Genomic DNA, 24,143 nt, shown 5'->3' with positions numbered 1-24,143 from the left:
AAGGAAGCTCAATGCTCATCAGCAACAGGCCTTTGGCCTCTCTGTTTCCAGGCACAATCAGAGTCCATGTTTTGTAACTAAGGGACCTCTATGTGAGATTGTGACATTTCAAAAATCACAGCAGTGGCTCATGCCTGTAATCCCAGCACTTTGGGAGGCCGAGACTGGTGGATCTCTTGAAGTCAGGAGTTCGAGACCAGCCTGGCCAACATGGTGAAACCCCATCTCTACTAAAAAAAAAATACAAAAAAAAAATTAGCCTGGCGTGGAGGTGGGCACTGTACTCCCAGCTACTTGGAAGGCTGAGGCAGGAGTATCACTTGAACCCAGGAGGTGGAGGCTGCAGTGAACTGAGATCCCATCATTGCACTCCAGCCTGGGCAACAAGAGTGAAACTCTGTCAAAAAAAAAAAAATCACAGCAGTCACAAACCACACATATAAAAGCTTTTTGTCTAAATCATCTGCATCATCTACATGTTCATAGAAGCAATTAAGTGAATGACAGTTGAATTCTTTTAAATATTGCAAAAAAAAAAAAAAGAAAGAAAGAAAGAAAGGAGAATGGAATCTTACATTTCCCCAAGTAAATAATGTGACTGTTCATACTTCCAAATAAAACTCATTTTTCCAGGCAAATTGCTTGTTTTTTATGGCCTATTAATAACAAGTTGTAATTGTGGAAACATTTATGGCTTAACAAACAGACAATTTTGACAACAGCAACTAACTGATGTTCTCCAGTTATTGAGGGCTATTGGTTTAAGCTCACTATGGAGGGCCAATGTGTGGGGAACCATTGGAGAGGTGGGTGTGAGCCAAAGATGGGACTAGAGCCAGAAGCAAACACTAGTAAGCTATTATCCTGGGTGAAGCATGCATGCAGTTATTCATCCCATCCCTTCAATTCTCACTGAGGACTCTATTAGATATTGAGTACGAATGTGAAAGATGCAGTCTTTAGTCTAAAGCTTGTGATCCAGTGGGGGCAACATGACATAACTCAACACCTGGGAGTGATAAGAGATGCCAGTGACGTGTGACATCAGAGCACAAGACATGTGCCATGGAAGGCATAGGGTGGCCTGGCAATGACAGAAAGTTTTAATGTAATACATGTTAACTTAGGTTGCAGAAATGTAGTTTGCCTCTAGACCTCATAGGTACACCCAACAGCTACCATATACCACTTACCACTGCTGGAATTAAAACCAAGGCAACCACATGTCACCTTGATGCAAAGAAGCTGCAGACTTGGCTCACCACAAATCTTTTACTTTTGTCACATTGTCCCAAGGTCCTCATGCCACCTAGTAGTCCACCTGTCCAGGTGCAGATGATCAGGGCTTACGGTCAATAGGACAGGTGCAACATTACACTTCGTGTTATTGTAATTGCCAAGGTGAAAGTACTACAAAATGCAGGCTCTAAGGCCACTTTCTTTAGGGTGGCCCACACCTGATATTAACCCTTTACTCACAGCTTTAACTGAAACTAGGTAAAGGAATTAGGAAGCTTCCCCAAATTATAACACTCAAGCTAAGTATTCCCAAGTAAGGACACCTGGTTAATTAGCTCATCATTTTGCTTTGGAGGAGAGATGTGTCACGCTGAAGAAAGAGCAAATATAAAGAAAACAACTCATCATCTCCACAATTAAAATAGGTAATGGAAAAGAAATGTTGAGAGCTGCCAGAAAGTAGTTTAGAAAGGACCTGATGTCTTAATCCAAAGCATTGGACCTTGGTTCTAAGGGCCTTGGGGAGTCAGGAAGTAATTTCATTGGAAAATAAAGGGAAATGGATCAGGACAGGAGGCAGGCAGACAGGCAGGTAGGGGCTTTTGACGTAATACAAAGAAGAAAAGTGAAGGCAAGAATAAAGCCATGATGGTGGTTAGAGAAAAGTGTGGAAAAGTATTACATGCTTATGTTTCCTGTCCAGATCCCAGGACTAAGTTGTGGACACTCTCCACGCGAGGGATGATGTAGTTTAGGATGATTGCCAAGTGTCTTCCTGGTGAACCTTTGAGAAGTGTAATCCAAGTCACTGAAAATAATAGTAGGAGAAAAATTAAAATAATTATTAGCATTGCTATGTAAGGAACTTTAAATGCATTATCTTATTTAATCTTCACAAGAACACAATAACAGCAATTATTGTTATCTTTGTTTACAGATTTGGATATTGAGGTTCAGGAACCTTGACTAAGGTTAAGTAGCAAATACATGGCATGGCCAAAATGCAAAATGGAAGTTTGTCTGGCTCTGAAGATCCTGACTTTTTAGCTAGGAGAGGAGCAAGTTCAGAGAGAGAATAGTGCTGTCAGTTTTAGCAAGATGTGTCCACCCCCAGACAGCCATATGCAAAGGCTCATTAATGCTATATTGTTATATTTGTCTCTAGAGCTTAAAAGAAATCTTTAGATGGTGAGGATTTATAATAATCCTCAGTCATCTTTTGTCACTGAGTGATTCAATGTTGTTAAGGAAGAGCAAATACGAGATTCTGGTAAAACTCACTAATGTATGGGGTCAGACCTGATGGGAAAAGCCATCAGACCCAGGAAACCAAGTCTTTCTAGGCGGTCTAGAACCCAGGGCGCTGATGGAGAGGGAGAGAGACAGGAAAGAAGCCAGAGAGACAGAAGTAGACCCACAGACAGCATAAAGAGGCAGGAAATGGGAAACTTCGGGCTTAGCCGCATGAGGTGTGTTGGATTAGAATCCTGGAGGGAATGTTTGCTCCAAAAGGAATTGCTCCTGGTCTTATCTTTTTTTTTTTTTGTATCCTTCTTCAGCTTAAACACTGTAACAAATTTAAGACAATGATATACAAAACATGCAGTCTGAAATACAAATATAATACAAAAAATACATGCATTTTTGCAACAAAAATTTAATTCAAGTTCAGATTTCAACGTGAGAATGAGATTTGAGAGCAATAGTCAACATTCACTCAGTCATTCATTCACGGAATAGAGGATAGGTGCATTCTATGGGGTTGGCACTGTGAGCTGCATGCTAGGCTGTGACTGTGAACACTTAAAATAACTCAGATTCCACAAAAAGCTTTACCACAGTATGTAAGACTGATCTTGTTCCAGAGAGTTTATGTTACTAAAATCAATTTTGTTTTCAGCAGACTTTAAAAAGACATTGAGTTACATAGATATGGATAAATATGTCCTTCTCCTCTGAATAGATTTCCTTGAGTTTTCAATATATCTTATTTACATACTACATATTACAAGAGTCTAATTGTCCACTTTCAATGGACAATTAGACTCTCTATTCAACAGCTATTTTGAAGGTTTACATATTTATTTGAATTAGAAAACACTTTTGGCTAGGAAGCAGCTCTTGAACACATGCACACACACATACACACACACACGCGCACACACATGCACACGCACACAAAATGAAATACATTTATGATTTTCTTACAGATTTTTCAGCTCTGCTTTCTATTTAGGAGGCAGCTATTAAGGAATATAGGCAGAGGTCTGAGTAGTACCATTTCTTTAATCCTTTTGTTCAAGTTTTTCTAAATATACCTGCCAAAATTTACTGAAGGCTAACTTCTGGTACTTGAAAACAAAGAAGAAAAAACACACACACCCACAAATTTCCTTTCCAAAGCTGCAGGCTTTTTTTTAGTTGAGGTTGGAGACCTAAGTGACACTCCCTGGTTTGTTTAAAATCTGAAAGAGAACGTGGGTTGAAGCAGATGGGTCATTAGGCTTTGAGGCTGTGATGTTTGGAAGCTAGAGTTACATTTTCTTTGAAACGGTGAATAAACAGCTTGGGAATAGTTTATAGTGTTATTTTCTGACACCAGTTTTATTCCATTTGTCTCAGGGCACTGAAAAACAAGTGTTGGTTAAATTGTCTTACTCGAATTATTATGTGGGAATGTATTGCCTTTAAAATATATTGACTTCTCATAAAAAGACGAATACTGTATGATGCCACTTACATGAGACACCTAATGTAGTCAAATTCTTAGAAACAGAAAGTAGAGGAGTGGTTGCTAGGGACCAAGCGGAGGAGGAAATGAAGAGTTATTATTGAGTAGGTACCGAGAGTTTCAGTTTTGCCAGACAAAAAGGGCCTTGCAGATTGATTACATAACAAAGTGAATGTACTTTTCACTACACAACTACACACTTAAAAACCGCTAAGATGGGAAATTTTATGTTATATGTATTAAATGTATTCAACTCTATGTTATAGTAAATTTTACTAGAGTTTTTTTTTTTTTTTTTTTTTTTTTTTTTTTTTTTTTNCAGTCTCGGCTCCCTGCAACCTCCACCTTCTGGGTTCAAGCTATTCTCTTGTCTCAGCCTCCCGAGTAGCTGGGATTACAGGCATGCGCCACCACAAGTAGCTAATTTTTTGGTATTTTTAGTAGAGACAGGGTTTCACCATATTGGCCAGGATGGTCTCTATCTGCTGACTTCCACCTGCCTTGGCCTTCCACAGTACTGATATTATAGGTGTGAGCCACTGTGTCTGGCCTACCATACTATTTTTTTGAAAAAAAAAATTTTAATTGTGCTTTAAGTTTTAGGATGCGTGTGTAGAACGTGCAGGTTTTTTACATAGGTATAAACGTGCCATGGTGATTTGCTGTGACTGGCTTATTTCACTTAGCATAATGTCCTTCCAGTAGCAATAAACACTTATGCTAGCATGTGCCAAAAGTTCCTTTTTTTGTTAGGCTGAGTAATACCCCACTGTGTGCCTGTACCACATCGTGTTGACCCATTCATCAATGGACACTTGGGTTGCTTTTGCCTTTTGGCTGTTGTGAATAATACTACCATAAACATGAGTGTACAAATACCTGTTTGAGCTCCTGATTTCAATTGTTATTATTACCATTATTATTTGAGACATCTCAGTCTGGTGCCCAGCCTGGATTGCAGTGGCACAATCTTGGTTCTCTGCAGCCTCGACCTCCCAAGGCTCAAGCAAGCCTCTCACTTCAGGCTCCCAATTAGCTGAGACTACAGGCTTGCGTACCATGCCCAGCTAATTTTATCTTTTTTCTAGAGACAGGGTCTCGCTATATTGCCCGGGCTGGTCTGGAACTCCTGAGCTCAAACGATCCTTCTGTTTTCACCTCCCTCAGTGCTAGGATCACAGACGTGAACCATCACACCTGGCCCCTGCTTTCAATTCTTTTTCCATGCTTTTTCTGTAAAGCAGGATTACCATCTAACTGCCCTCCTGCCCCCAGCTAGAGATGCAAATGATTTCTATTTGGTAGAAGATAACACTGAAGGTTGTAATTGTATTGACTCAAGGACATTAACCAGTTTTCTTTCTTTTCTTTTCTTTTCTTTGTTTTTCTTCTCTTTTTGACACAGTCTCGCTCTGTCGCCCAGGCTGGAGTGCAGTTGCTTGATCTTGTCTCACTGCAACCTCCACCTCCCAGGTTCAAATGATTCTCATGCTTCAGCCTCCCAAGTAGCTGGGATTACAGATGCCCACCACTATGCCCGGCTAATTTTTGTGTTTTTAGTAGAGATAGGGTTTCACCATGTTGGTCAGTCTGGTTTTGATCTGTGGACCTCAGGTGAACCACCTGCCTTGGCCTCCCAAAGTGCTGGGATTACAGGCGTGAGCCACCATGACTAATTGCAACCAGTTTTATTTCTAACCTAACAATTTTATTATAACATTCTTTTAAAAATGTTTATAAATACTTAGTTTCCTCCAAATGCTCTTTGGACCAGCTTTACCATCTTACTTGTTTCATCATTAATGATTAATAAATCTCTGATACGTGTTCATTCCCCCCCAAAAAATTGACTTCATATAATTTATTTCATTGTAACTAAAACAAGTTTATATGTAGGTCCATTTAAAAACCTGAAATCTTTCTGAGACTGTTATGGAACTACCCTCCTGATTTAAGTTAATTTCATATAATATTTTTCATAATGTGTATTTACACAACTGCATAGCATCGTAGAGCTGGAACAGACTATAGCAATGTGAAAATAAATGAAGATCAAACAAAAGAGATATGCAAAGGCTATTTATTCAGAGCTTGTATTTGGCAAAGACTCAGAAGCAGGCAGAGGAGTAGAAAGGCTTTATAGGGGGAAATGTTCAATTAAATTTGGCCTAAAGTTGCCTCCATATGTAGTGAATTGCAACCAAACTTAGTATGTAAATAAACTTATCATAAGAGTATATTATTGTAACAAATAGCTGAGTCTTGGCCAATCATAGCAGCTGAGTTTTCAGCCAGTCACAGACTGCAAACTGCCAAAACGTGTCCAAATAAGGCAAAGGCTGACCTGTAATCAATCAGGATATTTCTATTTGTCATTTCTTTTTTCTTTATATAAATATTGCCTGACCAGGTTGCTGGGCAGAGATCTCTGAGCCTTTATTTGTTCAGGGTGCTGCCTATTCACAAATCATCCCTTTTTATCAAATAAACTCAGCTAAATTTAGTTTGTCTAAAGTTTTTTGTTTATCAACAATAATGAAAAAGCTTTAAGTGTACCTTGATTAGGGACTATTAACTTGGGTAAGCAGCAGGTCAGCTAACTAGAAATGGGGCATCCTATGTGATTGGTTAAAGGTATATATTTGGTTTTCCTCAGTTGGCCCTAATTTGGAAGCTGGGGAAAAAATTGGGGAAGCTCAGTTGTTACTCAAGTCTTCACTGTTTGGGGCCGATTTTTACACGGGTGGTTGTTTAGCTTTTAGGATTAGTTCCTAGAGATCAGGTTCTGCTCTCCACAAGTATGTCTGGTACCTCGTAGGTTGACTTCCCAAGCTAATTACTGTAGATACTAGGCTAGAGTTCTGTTTCTAAATATGATCTGGTGATTTTCCATTTATATAAGACTCTTAATGATTATCTAGTCTAATATAGAAAAATTAAACTTATAAAGTCCAAATGACTATATTTAACTGAATATTACTTTTTATGTGTGTGGCACTTTTTAGTTTTCAATTTTTAAACAGTAGAATGTTATCAGATTTTTAAAATAAAACCAAGGAAGTTAGGGGGATATAGTTTTGTTTTGTAGGTAAGAAAATTTAGGCTCCCCGAGAGGTGAAACCAAATGCTCTATCACATGGGTCACATCCAGAGATGCAAAGCTGAGGCCTCTGAGGTTCCTGACCTGACTGTTCATTATATGACAGTCTATTCTATATATGTCCCATAGACTCAGATAATGGTGAACCGAAGTGTGACATTTGTGTTATCTCGCTGCTGAAAGTTGATAAGGATTTTAACCCAAGTGTAAACACCCCACAACTTCAGATGTTTTAATCATTTCTGTTATTTTTTTTAAATGCCTTGTTTGAATTAAACTTTTAACCTGGTGAATTTTACAACTTGTAATTATTAGATCATCAGATTTTTGAAAATACTATTAGCTCCATGCCATTTTAATACACTTATTATCACTTGATTTTTTAGTTCCATTAGGAATGTTGTATTTCCTACACAGATTAGAAAGATGTGTGAAGAGCTGAGAAATCTGTAATATAAATAAATTAAATTAAAAATTCATTGAGCAGTATGATAGGTGGTGGGGTTCAACCACTTTAAAAGAAATACAAAACAAACAAACAAAACCTAATACCTGCCTTAAAATTACTCAAGGTCTTTTTGGAAGAGCAGATACATAGAAATATCTTATAAAAGCAAAGTCAGTGCAGAGATGCCCATGACCCTGCAAGAGCTATGGTATGGGGGGAGGGCTTCAGAGGATACTTAAATTGAGTAACCAGGGCTGAGTAGAGTTAGTTAAGCAAAGAAAGACAAGACATAAGGATATTCAAAGTAAGGCAGGTAATAGCTGTAGAAAACAGCATTGTTTTTATTGGGGATGGAGTAGGGAGGAAGAACCTATAACCAATGTAATACAGGGAGGTTAGCAGGGAACCACAAAACTAGTAAAGGAAAGAACAGGAAGACGGAGATTCCTGCCGATGATGTTAAAGAGCTTAGACATCCTATGGGCAACAGGGGACTTCTGGAAGCATTTTATTCAGGGTTACATTATGATCAGATTTGCATTTTCAGCAGATCATTTTGGTAGTATAAGGAGCTTATATTTTGAGGAGTCAAGGAGAGAGTCAGAGACAAGTTGCTGTAATTCAAGTGAGAGGATTAGAACTGAACCAGAGCAGTTGAGGCAGACATGAAACACAGTGGAAAAGAAGGGAGAGCAACATATCCAGAAATAAAATCTACAGAATCTTCTGATTAATGGATTTGGGGAGTAGCACTTAAAGAAAGGGAGACAAACTTCTAGCTTGGACAGTTGGTTGGACAGAAAGAATGAGTAGTTTAATAAGAAATTATCAGTTCAGTATCTGAAATGTTCAATCTGTGTTACTTACGGGGACTCCAGATGGATTCATCCAGCTGGCAGTTGGATAAATGAATCTAAAGATAAAATGAATGGTCCAGACATCTGATAAAATATTTAGAAATCACTAAGAATTAGATAATTGCTAGCTGAATCCCAGAGGACAAAAATCACAGAAAGAGCATGTAAAATGGGAAGCACGGTGGCTAAGCTAGCACCTGGGAAATGACCAATGTGCCAGGGAATGAATGAAGGATGAGATGATACAAATGACAAAGGAAAGGTGTTATAGAACACAACACAGGAAGATGGATCATCCACAAAGCCAAGAGAATTGAAGATATAAACGAGTGAGCAATCAAAGAACTGTCAAATGGCTGAAAGAAACAGGCTTATAAATTTGTCAAGTAAAAGGCACTAGGTAATGTTATTAGGAGCAGATTGGATAGAGTGGTTTGGCTGAATTTTTATAAAGATGAGAAAGTAAAGAGAGTGAGTGTGAAGTGTCCTTTAATAAGTATACTCAAAAATGAGCACAAGGGAAGAGTAACTAAAGATTCATTGAGGTACTCTCTTGAAGAGAAAGAAAACTGTAGTTCCCAGAGATACTAACCTACACAACTCAGAAAAAAAGGCCCCGTGGAGTCTATGTGTCTGTTATATCTAAATGTTGTAGTCTCCAAGTCTGAGTTTCCAACAACCTATTGAGACAATTTTAGGAAATCACACTAATGTTTTAAAAGCAATTTGGGAAGAACTTTACTTTTGTTTAACAGACTATAATTCTGATTACTACACAGAATCAACAGAGGAACTGAAAGTCCGAAGCCACAGCACAGAGCCATTACCAAAGTTGGACAACAAGGAAAGAGGTCACTATGGGGCGTCTTCCTCCAGAGAGCCTGTCAAAGCTCAGGAATGGGATGGAACACCAGGGCCACCTGTGGTCACCAGTAGAATGGGAAGATGCTCTGTGAGCCCCACCTTGTTGGCAGGAAACCACAGTTCAGGTAAGATGGACTATGATCTCCCACATGGTAATTCCTCCTGTCTCTAGAAACTACTTTCATGCGGTATCACTTACAGAATGATTACCACAGATATCTCTGTCTCCACTCAGACAGGCAACACAAGTAGCCATTTGCATAGGTTACATAAAGGGATATAACAATATATGGTACCATGCGATGGTACAACTATTCACAGAGACGATAGATACCTGAACGGTGCTTCTTGGAGCTGAACAAGACAGGAGCTCTGACAACTTTGAACAATTTTGTACTAAATTTCTTCAAAAATATCTAAAGGCCTCATCTAAAGCAGTTTTAACTTGTGAAGTTTGAGTAATTTATAATTTATACTTCTTTTGCTTCAAAAAATATTTTAAGCAACTGATAAAAAATGAACTCAAAGTAAAATTGAGAACAGAAATGTAATGAAGATAATCTGAAGGCAGTAAAGAAAGTAGATATCAGGAGGCATCTGAAATGGTGAGCTGAAGATGATAACTGGGCAGCGGGAATAGTACTAAATTCCCAAATCTAAGTCAAAGGAAATTTAAAAGTTTTAATCTAATGTACTTTTAAATGTCACAAGTTAAAATTAAAATCTGCAATGATATTTTACATGGTTAACAGGTAGATATTATTAAATATCCACTTTTTAAAAAACAGCATATGTTTCTTTTGAACTTATTAATCTATGTGTTGGACTCACAGAGAGTTGTCAATTGAAATAAACAACAAATAATCAAGGAGCCTCCTGTAGTTTCAGGTTTCTATTTCTTAAGAGTGTTGGAGTTCCAAAGAAAAGACCAATCCTTTAATATTCTTTTCAGCTCTGATACTCATCTTAGAAAGCAATTTACATGAATTGTGGTCTCTCAGACAGTCATGCACAAGTTAAAATTGGAACAGGATGAATGCTCTCTGCAATTGCTGATGGATCTTCCCGGGACAATAAGCAGGCAGAAGCAAAGTACTAGCTTCCCCAGACTTCACATGTAACTTGAAGCTTTGGTGGTAGAGTCATAACACGTATATGGACAACCAGCTCTAAAGCATGAGTTAAAATTTGGCTGAAGGAACACCATATGAATTTAATAGACATTTCAAAATATATTTTTGATAGTGAAGTATAAATTGCTATAGGTTTATCAGAAGAAGATGTTTTTGCATTTTGTCACAAAGAAAAAGAAAGAGAGAGAATAGCTTTTTTATGGGAAAAATGTCACTTCCCCAAAAAACTTTGACATCACTATTTAATTGGGTCCTATGATTGGTTTGAGACTCATTAGTAGTTTTTAAATAACTGTCAAAATTTGTACCAGTTCTATTCGAAACATGTGAACGATATATACTTCTATTGTGGCTAGATATACATTTTATAAAAGCTAGAAGTATTCTCTGGGTTTCTATTATGTCATGGTTACTGTTCTATGATCTGAGAGTACAATGACGAAAAAGGTATGCTTAACATTTAAGTTCTCAAAGTCTAGAGCAAGGCAGAAAAATAGATAACTGCACTATACTGTGTGTTTCAGTCAAGGTTCTCTAGAGAAACAAAAGCAATAAAATATATAGAGAGAGGGGAGGGGAAAGAGAGAGGTTTATGATGAGGGACTGGTTCCAATAATTATGGAGGCTGAAAGTCTCATTATCTGCTTTCTGCAAGCTGTACGTTCAGGAAAGAAAATGGTAGAGTTCTATTCCAAGCTCAAAGGCCTGAGAACTGGGGGAGTCAATGGTGTAAGTCCCAATCTGAGTCAAAAATTCCAAAAGCCAGAATGCAGATGTCCAAGTGCGAGAGAAGACAGATGTACAAGCTCAAGAAGAGATAGTAAATTTGCCCTTTATTCTCCTTTCCATTATATTCAAATCCTCAACAAATTGGATGACGCCCACTGACCTTGGTAAGGTTGATATTCTTTACATAGCCTACTGATTCAGATACAAGTCTCTTCCAGAAACACCCTTACAAATACACCCAGAAATAATGTTTTACCAGCTATCTGGGCATTCCTTAACTCAGTCAAGTTGACACATAAAATCACATGTGTTACATAAAAATATGAATACTATGGGAAACAGAAGATGTTTTAATCCATTCTGGGTTGCTGGGAACACGAGGCTGGGTAATTTATAAAGAGAATACATGAGGCTGGATAATTTATAAAGAAAAGAGGTATATTTGGCTCATGGTTCTGCAGGCTGGGAAGCTCAGGGAGCATGGAGCTGGTTTCTGTTCACCATGAGGTTAGAGATTCTGTGCTGGGTCAAAATGTGGTAGAAATTCCAAGGGGAACTGTATATGTGTGAAGAGGCAAAACTCAAGGTGCATCTGGCTTTATAAGAACCGACTTTCTCAAGAACCAGTCTAGGCTCAACAAAGTGAGAACTCACTACCTCAAGAACAGCAGCAAGCCGTTCATGAGGATTCACCCCCATGACCCAGACACATCCCACTAGGCCCCACCTCCCAACATTGCTGCATTGGGGATGAGATTTCCACAGGAGTTTTGGTGGGAACAAGCCATATCCAAATCACAGCTGAAGAGACATTCGTCAGTTCTTCCTAGGACAGTGTGATTTTAGCAGCAATAATTGGGGGGAGGGGTGGGGTTAGTGGATAAAACAATATTTGCTTGAAGAAGTAGTATGTGAGCTAGAACTTGAAACAAAGACTTGTTCACCAGGAAGATGAAGAAAAAACCTGCCTTTAGATAAAAACCTAACAGTCTGTGGGATGGAACAAAGCGTATTTGGAATAAAGGATGGGGAAGATTGAAGAAACTTCAAAGGCAGGTGGTGAGAGGATAGCTAAAATCCTGTAGGGCCTTGTTATTAACTAGAAAGCCTTGCAGCTATGAAGTATAAATGATCAGAGGCTTACGCAATAATAGCCTTTGTTTGTACCCATAACATCAAGCATGGAGGTAGTCAGTTCTAGGTGTTTTGCAGCTGCTCAGGGATGTCAAGGACCCAGGAGCTTTGTATCCTTTTTTCTTCTGTTCTGTTACCCTTGATGATTGTTTTTATGATGACAAAGCTGATGGACTACACAGTTCTGAGCATCATACTTCAGAAGACTCTCATTTCATCGAATTGGTCAGAACTGGGAAACATCTTCTCTGGTCCAATCTCTGAGTGAAGGAGAATGGGGTTTCCATGGGCTTGCAGAGAACCATTTTTCTTCTTAATCAAGGGTCCTTTGCCTTCCTTCTGGAAATGAACAGTCTATTAGCAGGAATAAAGGGGAAATTATGTTGTATATGGTGTCTGCCATGTTGTAATTAGGTTTTCAACTTTATGCGCTGAATATTTGGTAGTTATTTACTATTTTTTAAAGATAGGGATAATGTAATCCCATTTACATCATGGAACACCCAATGATGACTCTGTGGCTTTAAGCGTGGGTATTTGGGAAGTCATTTACTGAAGTAGAGACAGTCAATGTGAGATGTGAAGCAAGGCTTACGAGGGAAAGTCAGGACTTATATGTTGCCTATGTTAGACTAAGTTAAGTTAGAAATGCTCTGGAACATCAAATTGAGAAGCCAGTAGATTGTTGGAATTATAGATCTGTAGCTAGAGAGATGTTGATTTGAGACCTAGACTAGACTCCTTTGGCATGGTTAGAATAGTAAGGCTTAATGAGTCTAAACAAGGAGAGCAGGAAACTCAGATGACACCCTGGGGAATCCAAATATTTCGCCGTGGGCAAAAGAAGAACCTGTGAGATACATAGAGGTGAAACAGATAGTCCATAATTAAACTTTTTTGAACACGTAGTAAGTTACATATAAATTGATAAACATGTACTTTACGGTGTCTTTACACTTTGATATAAATATTCTAATAAATTCAGAGTGTAAACAGAATTTATACCATACTTTCACTTTCTTCCACATCAAAACCCTGAAGCAATCTCTTTTGGTTTACAGCATGTAAAATCTGTCCCTCTGAGTTTTTTAGCTCTGTTTGTAGAGCAGGAAATTGTCTACTGACCAGAAGAAATGACACACATATTTTCAGTCCCTCAGATTCTTTATCTTAGATTATGAAGGAGGTAGACAAAGATGAAAGAAGAAAGAAATTCTGCTAAGTTTTAAATAATAAGATGGTTGTATTTATATTAGGAAAAATACAAAACAGGGGCAAGTGTAGAGTTACATAGACAACATCAGCGCAAGCAGTGGCTTACGTGAAAGCAAAACTCAAACTAATGATACTATTATTCAAACTTCTAGTCTACCCTTCTAGTACATTTCAGGAAAGAAAAGAAGAAAGGGAAAAATGTTGCATGGTTAGCTTTTGATTTTTCTGAAGAGAAAGAACCTAAATGGTGCCAGTTCTGAACTAGAAAATGCCATAGTTCCACTGGCAAAAATGCATAGAGTATCTGAAGTTCACACTCACCTGTTGCAGTTTTTTGTTTTGTTTTTTGAAGACAGAGTCTCGCTCTGTCGCCCAGGCTGGAGTGCAACCATCTCAGCTCACTGCAACCTCCACATCCCAGATTCAAGCAATTCTCCTGCCTCAGCCTCCCAAGTAGCTGGGATGACAGATGCCCGCTATCATGCCTGGCTAATTTTTGTATTTTTTGTGGAGATGGAGTTTCACCACATTGGCCAGGCCGGTCTCGAACTCCTGACCTCAGGTGATCCACCTGCCTAAGCTGCCTCCCAAAGTGCTGGGATTATAGGTGTGAGCCACCACACCGGCCAACTTCGGTGTTTTAAACAAGCTATGCATTACTTGAATACTCATCAGTGAGCTAGTCTTTGTCCGAAATAAGCAAATAGCTACATGAAGAGGGCATTTTAGACTTTCTGTTTTGGAACAGAAGACAATGAATCAGTATTAACTGTTTCTCATTCTCCTCTTTACGCTTCCTCATCATTATTATCTCCTTCCCCCTAATTACTCAACTCCATACCTTATACTAGAGAGTAAAGAGATTTTACTTATAAACTCCTCCTTCCTCTGTCAACTTTCTGCTTCTACCTCTGTCTGTCTCTGTCCCCGCTCCACACTGATATACATGAAAACTTCTACCAGTCACAGGCTATTGCCTTACCAAAAGTAGTTTAGCCACTTGAAATGGTTGTTCTTAACAGCTCTTTTGAGGAATGAAGGAATTGCTGAAGTAAAGCAAATGTGTCAGGAGATCTCAATTCTAATTAACATTACCACTGGTTGCTGGGGTACTTTATTAAAGTCACTGTTGTTTAGTAAATCAGAGATTCCCCGGAGGGAGATTCTTGAAGGCAGTGGAGAACTGGGACCCAAGTGCTCATGAACATAATAGGAAAGAGTGAGGAGATTATACAAGTAAATATGGTATTAACAAAAACTCAGATTTCAACCACTGAATCCATTAACAAATAGTTTCTATGCAGCTTGTATCTGACTCTGTTATGGTTACTGGGGACACACACACCTACCCCCCATAGGTTATGTAAAATATAATCTCTGGCACTCAAAGATTTTATTATGCTTCTTATGACACAGAACTATTGAACACAAATTAATTAGGTTATAACTAAATGTATTATTTTCATTATTTTCTACTGCTTACTATACATTTAAAATCATTCAGAGAACAATTAATTAGTGTAGGCTTGAAACATGATGGAGAGATTAATGGAAGATGTGGAGTCTGAAGCCAGGATTATTCCAGATCTTCTTTTAAATCATTTTGATTATCAATGGAACAGAAAGAGAATTTTCCATATGGGATGAAAAAGGTGAAGAGACACACCTGTCCTGGGTTGGCCCTGCCAGGTCACGCTGACAGAGTGTTTTTGGAAATAAATTCAGCCCTTGGCTTATGAGCAAAGTGGTATCATACCCACATGTGCCAACAAACATATACAGACACACAGGGTTCACAGTGCATTTAAATCTAAAGAATAATGAAAACCCTATGAAGGGAAGGATCAACGGTATTATAAAAACCTCAGCTTCTGTGTGTTCAACTTTCTGTGTTTCTGGTGTTCTAAAAAGATTCAAGATGAGATGCTAATTGAGATGCCTTCAGGACAGACAGGTATTATGAGCAAGTGAAGCAGGAATGATGCTTTCCTTCATGTGTTTTGCTTATACATGAAACACATAGAAATGTACTACACTCCCACAAAGGAAAATATTTTTCACACTTTTCTTGAAAATTGAAGCCCTTTTGTTCTAAGTTTTATATTTCCACATTTGCTAGAGCATTGCTAAGGAGAAATATTTCTCTATTACAAGGAAAATCTATTGCAAGCTGATGCACCTTCAGACTTAATGATGGAAATACAGGTGACCTGGAAAGCTCAGGGGCACTCCAAGTGGACAAAAGCTACTCAATACCAGCTGATGCTGCCGTAAGAAAGGCTTACCAAGGTTTCCAGATCTAACTGATATTATGTGAAATCTCCCAACTTTCAAATGCCGTTCAATTTTTAGAAAACATGGAGTAGAATAATTCACTTCCTTTAGCTGGGTAAGACCTGAAGACCATGCACTTGCATTTTCTGGTCTGCAGAATCAAGTGGTGACCATTAGCTGGAAGCATGGATTTGACCCTGTGGTACAGAGAAGCTGCTTTCTACCGGAAGCAGCAGGTCCCAGTAGATACTTTGCCCTACCTGGCTTTTATTTTCCAGAAGCTGCTGCTCCTGGACAAGGAAATGGTAGCAATAGGAACACTGATAAGAGAGACGCATGCAGCTGTTGATGATCAGGGGAGGAAGGGAGAATTCCTTAGCACTAAAAAAGGAGCGGAGGTTCCACGAATAGTGAGGACTAGCAGCCTAATCCTTCATAGCACACTTGTAAAGTGGCACGACCTCTAAAAGTTGGATGGGGTAGAGTTAGCATAGGCTGGACTTTATGCACTACGGTTCTAACCTTCAAAATTTGGAATTCTGTACCTCAAAGGGCTCTTTGTGTTTGAACAATAGACCCCCCTGTGACAACCAGTATGAGCTAAAGACTAGGAGGACCGTATTATATATTCTGCTCTGCAGAACAGTTTTGGGACTTCATGACACATTGTAGGGAAGCATTCTTCATCATTTATGATTCAGTCTTTCATATGCAAGAGGAGTCTTGTACATACAAATTCAGAAAAGTGAAAAACAGATACGAATTTAATTTCATTTAAAGAAAACAAAAAAATCCCATTTCTTGTACGCCACGCTTGTAAATTCTATACTAATTTTAAATGCCTGCATAAGGTATAATGTAGTGATTGAGCACCAAATGGTTAGGCAACCTGCAAATCTGGATTCAAATCTTGATTCTGTTTTGTTGAAGACGGTGAGAGCTCTGGCTCCAACATGACACTTTACACACCCAAACCATGGTTCACAAGACATTTGCAGCCGTAATTCTTCTTCTGGTCACTACTTTAAAGACTGAAGAGATCACAAAGACCTTGAGGGGTTACTCAAAGGCGCAAAAATGGAGACCTGGGAAGATGTAGCAAAATGGGAACCATTTACAGTAAGCAACAGAGCTGCGATTCAGGAATGGAACTGCAATTGAACTCAAGAGCACAGTCTTTGGATACTGAATTTTTATAGGTTGATTTACAAGAAAGATGATTTTCTCTTGAAACTTCTAAAACGTATTTCCTGTGCTTTACTTGATAACACTGAAATGACTGGCTAACTTTGCTGATAAACTTCCTGACAGCAATAACGCAAAGCCATTTATGCTTCAGCCTTCATATCCAAGTAGATTCCTGTGCACACAAGTTTAGAGAGGTGACAAACAGGCAAGCCACACACAATTTGACAACAGGACTAGGAGCCTCAGAACAGTGCTCACGATGGTCATTCATGGTAGACCCTAATAAATCAACATAGTTTTCTTTTTTTAGTGTGTAAGTAAATCATACTTGGAAACAATATTAATAAATTAATATTTTGGTGTCAATTGTTTGGTGAAATTACAAAACATTGCTGTGACCCACTTTCTCTGTCTTTACAGAAGAGATAAAGTAAATCTCACTGTGTAGTTATGATGAAGATTATATTTAAAAATGCATGGAAATGCTTGGTACAAAGCTGGTTTATAGTAGCTAGTAGACAAAGGTTTATTCTGTTTCCATTTAATTTTACTGGAAAAATATCTGTCTTTTTCTAGGACTAAGACTTGATACTCTCTTTTGAAAGATCAGCACATTGCAAATATGATATTTCTTTAGCAAAAGATAATATAAGTGGTTATGAGACTACTATTAGTGCAACAATGTATGCTTCATTTACTTGTGTATTTTTCGACAAAGATTTGAAGCCAGCTGATGATCATTTTTGGATTTCCTTGAGTCTGCATTTATAGATGGAATTTGGAGAAAGAATGAGGGCAGGCCTTAAGACTTGGTTGCCGCATTCTACACAGTTGTCAAAGAAGTAATTCTAATCTCTCACACTGCTTCTGTTCTGCTTAGTAACAACGAAGGGGATTTAAAACCAGGTTGTCAAGGATGTGGGAATCACAAGAAAACATTGATGTCTGCAAATGTATGCATCTTCTTTCATAAATATCCAGCTTGAGATTCATTCATCTATTCCTTTAGTCATTTATTCCCTTTGTGTTTATTTTCTAACTAAAATTTCTTCAATATCTACTTAGTGGTGTGCAGGAGGTAGGGAGGACAGGGATATATATATATATATATATATATATATATATATATATATAATATACCCTAGACTTGTAGTCTAGCAGGTAAAGCAGAAAATTAAAACAACCAATTAGCCCAAATGCTATGAGGGGAAAATACTGAGTGTTGTAAGTAAGCCAAGCACAACTGGCTAAAGAGAAGGCCATTCAAACCAGCTTCCTGGAGAATGTGACACTAAATTTGACACTAGCATGATGAGTAGGAGCCAGGCAAATAAGAGAGGATGGAGTGTTCCCTGCAGCTCACTCAGGGGTGTGGATAAAACCTATTTGCTTTTAGAACCTGGTTAATATTCAACTTTTTAATATATCTACATAATTTCTAAGCTGTATCTTCTTTTCTCTCTTTCATTTCTTTATGTGGCCCAGCTCTTTCGGGATGCCAACGTTGCTCCTAATGGTCCTAATTATTCCCCTGTCCCTGTATTCATGACCTTGGCAATGTGCTTTTATAGATCTTTATCAAGAAGTAAAGTCTATTTCACATCCCTTGAATCTGGACTGGCCTTGAGTCTTGCACTGATTAATAGAGTGAGATGGAAGTGATTGTGTGTCATTTCTGAGTCTTGACTTCATGAACTGTGAATGCTCCCATGGCTCTTTCCAATCCTACCACCACCATGTGAACAAGCCTGGACTAGCTTGTTGGAGGATGAAATACAATAAAGATGACCCTCCCAAAACATGGGAAAGCACCGCATGGAATATCAGAACCATCTACTTGACTCACATTTGACTACAGATGCATGGGTGAGCCTGGCTGAGGCCAGAAAAACCACCCAGCAGACCCACTGACTCATGAACAAAACTAAATCAATGTCATTTAGAGTCACTGAGTTTGGGTGTGGCGTGACACTGATACCATGGTGTGTTTGAATTTTGTCATTTTTCGTCCAAGTGAAAATGCTTTATTATTATTAGAAAATAGTATAGTAGTATAGTAACAGAAAAGTAAAGAATGCTTATTGACAAGCAAAAAGTTAAAGAGAAAAAAGAAACTCTACTGGCCCACATTTTCCTTCACCATCTCACTTTAGGAAGCATTTATTGTGTTGAACCACCATGATGTCACAGTTTAGGGACTGAGTGCTGATAAGGAGTATGAGTTCTCTGTTACATTCATTTTTATCATGCAACAAGAACAACAAACCAATCTGGTGGAGTCCGGGGGTTCATTGTAATTTGGACTTTGCTGTCGGCTGTGGACTAACTTCCTGCTTGGCTCTACTTCAGCCCCAGGCAGCTGTGAACTTCCACAGCTACGACCCTCAAAGCTACTGTTCTGTGTAGTCGGATCATGTGCCAGAAGACAATTCTCCACATCTGCTCTCCTTCCCAGTTCTAATTGGGTGCCTGGTGACTTCCCCAGGGAACATTTGCCAGGTCCTGCTGCCTGGTTCTGTTCACTGTTTTCTCACTCTGCAGTCTAAGTCTCTCTTTCTGAATTCAAGGGATAAAGGCGTAATAGAATTCTCATTTGGAGGGGCGTTGGAGAGTACTCTAAGCTATATCCCCAAGAGTCCCACTTTTATTTCTCTGTAGAAAACTATGACTTCTGCTGGCTAGAATGTGTGTTTATCAGAGAAAGTTTTATTTGGATTTCTCCTGATACTGGTAATACGGCATTGAGAAAAACCAGAAAAGGAGAAATGGGAGGGAGTTAACTATTTTAAATAGTCAAAGCATGTCTTTATAGAGTTTGAATGTAAATAAACAGGGTACAAAATGCAAAAGGTTAATTGCAATATAATAGAAGATAATTACTCTCACATTCCAAGGCAAAAAGCTCAAATGCAGAAGAAGAACTTGCAAAGGAGATGATCAAAATGAATATTGTTGTCCTTAACTGATCTCTCATTTCTTGCCTAGGAAAGTGGCTAGAGGCTGAGAGAGAGGGAGACTAGATATTAGAGAGAATTTTAGATAGACTGCGTGTGTGTGTGTGTGTGTGTGTGTGTGTGAGAGAGAGAGAGAGAGAGAGAGAGAGAAAGATGAGTGTCCATCCCAATGGAAGAAGGGTGAGAAGCGGAAGTGGAAAGTCAAGCAGAGAGACTTTAATGAAACCACTCAGAAAACTTGACATTGTTTCTAAGAGTTTGAGAGACAGGGTAGAAGAAAACAGCACAAGAGACTGGCTGAATGACCTATGACCACAGAGAAAGAAAGTTGCTTAGCAAGTAACCGTGCGGCCGCTGATGGTGGGTTGAGGATGTGTATAAAGTGTGTTTCCCATGGACCAGATTTGGTCCTGGAGAGAAACCCTGGAGTGGCCTAGATCATGAGAGTGCCTGGAGCAGCCAGGACGCTCAAGTCGTGTCTCATGGTGCCCTACGGGATACCCAGTTACCCACAAAAGGCATAGAGCAAAGAACCATGATGTCTCCAGGTGAGAGGTAGCCAACCAATCAGAGGAGGCCTTCAGGGTCACTGGAAAGCACCCCAAGAAGACAGAGCTTCAGTGTCGAACACCTGCCCCAGCCAGAGCGTGAGAGACGCTAGCCCATGCCAGGCCCTTGCAGAGCCCTTCCTTCTCCCATCTCTCCTCCTCTCTCCTGTTTTGGCCCAGATGAGAGTAGACATTGTGGGGACCAAGTTGGGAACAGAGGTAGAAGAACAGAGAGAAGAGGCCAAGACAGAGGCCATCTCTTTTCTGTTTACCAGGAGCTAACACAAAGCGGGCCAAGGGAGAAGTCTTTCCTTGAGATAGTGTTCGCAGTTTTGATTAATGTAGGTAACTGGGCACTGAAATTATTACTTCAATAAGACTTTTTGTAACTTAAAGAAAATGAAAGATTTTTAATTATCAAAGTGAAAAAAAATGTCCTGGGACTCAGTGGAGGGTTTCTCCAAAGTGCAAGAAAGAACTTCGCCCCCTAGAACAGGTTGGTACATCTCTGACTTGTGGGGAGAAAAAAATAAAACAGTTTTCTGATGCACATAAGGTCCTCTACGTTCAAATGAACAGTCAGATTCACAAGTTTAAAGAGAACAGAATCTGGTATAATTTTAAAAAATTACTCTAAGGTTATTGCAGATTATATGTAACCTGAGTTGTGGAATTTAAGTTTATTCCTATTGTGGGTTATCTGTGACCTGTTTAAAATTATGCCTTATTTTTATTATACCAAAGTTTTTAAAATGCCTTTATGTATGCTATCTCATTTGTACTTCACAAAAACCTGTACATTAGTGGGCTGGTATGATTATTTGACTTTTTTTCTTCTTCTTTTTTTTTTTGCTGATAAAGCTGAGGCTCAAGAGAAATCACATCAATGGCCCAGATTCACTTATAAGTAGTAGATTCAAATAAAGAAACGAATTTTAGGTTCTGACACCTAGTACAGCTTTCTTCCCATTATTTAATTAGGCTGGGTTTCTCTATTTCCACTTCCCTGCTCCCAGATTTATTCATTTATTCACCATTCACTTATTCACACTTTCATTTATTCATCTATTTTATTCAATATGAAATTACCAACCACTGAGCACATGCCAGTGAGGGAGAGGGCTGTTCAGTAATGACGAAAGTTTCAAAATGTAATTACAGTTTGTGACGAAAGGAGAGTAACAGGGCACTTCCTTTAGAGTGTGTTTCAAGGCATCCTAATAGCCTGCGGACTGAGCTCTCAAGGTGAATTAGGAGGAAGAGCAATCAAGGAGGAGGAATTGGAGATGCCTCGACCCTGTGATGCCATGATCCACATAATTGAGGGACTAAAATGAGGGCAGAGAAGAAGCTGAGAACCAGACAAGGGGAAGGGTGAGCCAGCCACATCCATGACTCAGGTCTTACCTGAATGTGACAGGAAGCCATTTATGGATTTTTAACCCAGGACTTATGTGATCACATATACAGAGTCAGCTAATTTATGATCATCCTAAACCAAGAGAAACAGATTTATGAAGATCAACATGAACAGGCTGCGCCAAATAACCTGCCTTGTAAATCCAAAGGAGAACTGTTTTTTCGCTGCTCTCTAACTCATGAGATTTCACCTTTCCTGCACTTAATTGAGAGGTGTTTTTAACTGATTGTTGATATATATGGAAATTAATTGTTGAGCACCTGGGCAGCCATGTTACACATGTGTTTTTGTTGTTGCTTTTTTTTTTTTTTTAAATCAGCAACATTGTGTATGCTTGTCTTTCTTTGGTCCAGTCATTTACTCACTCTTGTGAGAACAGCACTCTGAGGTGATACAAGGATGAACCCTGACCTTTAAAGAGCTTATTCATGCCTATGATCTTAGTTGATTTTATAAAGCAAGGGGGTCTTATTGCCTCTGATTCAGTAAAACAGAGAACTGGTCTTTGTTGTTTAGTATTTTGTGGAATTTCATCAAACCCTTTGTGTTCTTATTCCCATTTTTTTTTTTTTTCTAGCAGGGTGGTTAGCTAAAGTTATGGGACCAGGCTAGGGTCAAGGAATTTGGTGATATTAACTGATGTGTGTGTACATATATAAAGCCATGAGGCTACTTACAGGTTTTACACATTAGTTCCATATGATTATATTTGCAAAATCCGCTAAGTACCTAGTACCATGTTTTATATATGCATTAGATTAGTACACACACATATTTTCCCTTTAACTTGGTTTCTGCTAAACACATGAATAGAACATGATACTTTATACTATATAGATAACCTGAACACTGCTAGAAAAAAGATGCAACTTGATAGTAATTTCATTCTCAATAGAGAAACCCTGAATTCCAACTATTTTCTGATTCTATTGAGGAAAATAATTAGGTAGAAACCACTCAAATAATGCAGAAGGTACCTTTCATTTTCTTGCCTCTCAATACAATATTAATCTGCTTAAGAACCACAATGACAGTGTGCTGGCTCCAGTTTTGACTGTAGCACCAGCGACCTGTGTCTGTCACCGCAGGGTGGTGTTTCCACCCTGGGCCCTCTCCCAGTGCACTCCACCCTGGCATCGTTCCTGTACTGCAGAAATTGGCTTCCTTTGGAAAGGCCCCGTGGAGGTGCTGCATCAACAGCGTTCACAAAGAATGCCCTTTCTGTTTCTGTGAAAAGCCACGGAAGACATAATAAAATAGGAGACTCTGTCTGACTTATGCAAGGCATTTACAGAGACTAGTTCTGGAAGTTTTGTAATAGGCCCAGAAAATCCTATCAAATAATATGTTTATTGCCATCTACTGTCCAACACAGGAACTGCAATTCCTCAGCGCGCGCGGGCGGGCGCGCGCGCGCGCGCACACACACACACACACACACACACACACACACACACACACTTTATTAAGGTTATAAAGTATTCAGTTGAAAACTGGTCAATGTATTTCAGATTTTTTTTTTTCTGGAGACATGGGGAAGGTGAAGAGATGGAGAAACATGGCTCTTTATCCAAGTGAAACATGCAAAGCATCTTTTAGAGTGGTATCATTCTTTAAAATATTATTTAGAATAATCCAGTCAATAGACCTGTGCAGTGGCTTACGCCTGTAATCCCAGCACTTTGGGAGGCTGACGCGGGCAGATCACAAGGCAGGAGATCAAGACCATCCTGACTAACATGGTGAAACTCTGTCTCTACTAAAAATACAAACAATTAGCTGGACATGATATCATGCGCTGATAGTCCCAGCTGGTTGGGAGGCTGAGGCAGGAGAATCACTTGAACCTGGGAGGCAGAGGTTGCAGTGAGCCAAGATTGCTCCATTGCACTCCAACCTGGACGACAGAATGAGACTCCATCTCAAAAATAATAATAGAAATTCAGTCAATAAATGCTTAATGAGCCCTTATCAAGGATCAGTTATATTACTCAGGGAAATATGCTGAGTAAATATACTGAGGAAAGAGATAGACATGGTTCCTACTTTCAAAGAGCATGGAGTTTAGTAGAGAAGGAAAGGGAAGGAAGGAAGGACCAAGTGTACCAGGCAGAGTGGAGTAGCATGATTAAAATCCTGCAGTAAGAGAAGGTATGGAACTTAGGATAGCCTGGTGCAGTGTACTGGGGGCAAGGCTACTAATGAGGCTGGTTGTATAAACTGAGCTGTGTGTACCATTGTGAGGAAGCAGTGTGTACTTTGTTAGAAGCAGGGGAACTAAAAGATCAGGTTGATCCCTGAATAATAAA

General features: G+C 39.0%; 1 protein-coding gene across 6 annotated transcripts in view; it reads left to right on the top strand.

The window, feature by feature from the left end:
- Positions 1 to 24,143, top strand: part of NYAP2 (neuronal tyrosine-phosphorylated phosphoinositide-3-kinase adaptor 2) — a 305,362-nt gene that overhangs the window by 212,379 nt on the left and 68,840 nt on the right. For all 6 annotated transcript variants that reach the window (XR_005200372.1, XM_017529148.1, XM_017529147.2 and 3 more), the window contains one exon: positions 9,155 to 9,364. Coding sequence is in view for 5 of the 6 variants with exons in the window: in XM_017529148.1 (XP_017384637.1) it covers positions 9,155 to 9,364 (210 nt within the window). In the remaining variant the exon portion in view is untranslated. The remainder of the gene's footprint in view (positions 1 to 9,154; positions 9,365 to 24,143) is intronic.

This window comes from Cebus imitator, unplaced genomic scaffold, assembly GCF_001604975.1.
Source record: "Cebus imitator isolate Cc_AM_T3 unplaced genomic scaffold, Cebus_imitator-1.0 Scaffold57, whole genome shotgun sequence".
Classification (NCBI taxonomy): domain Eukaryota; kingdom Metazoa; phylum Chordata; class Mammalia; order Primates; family Cebidae; genus Cebus; species Cebus imitator.
This window is presented reverse-complemented; position numbering and strand designations above follow the sequence as displayed.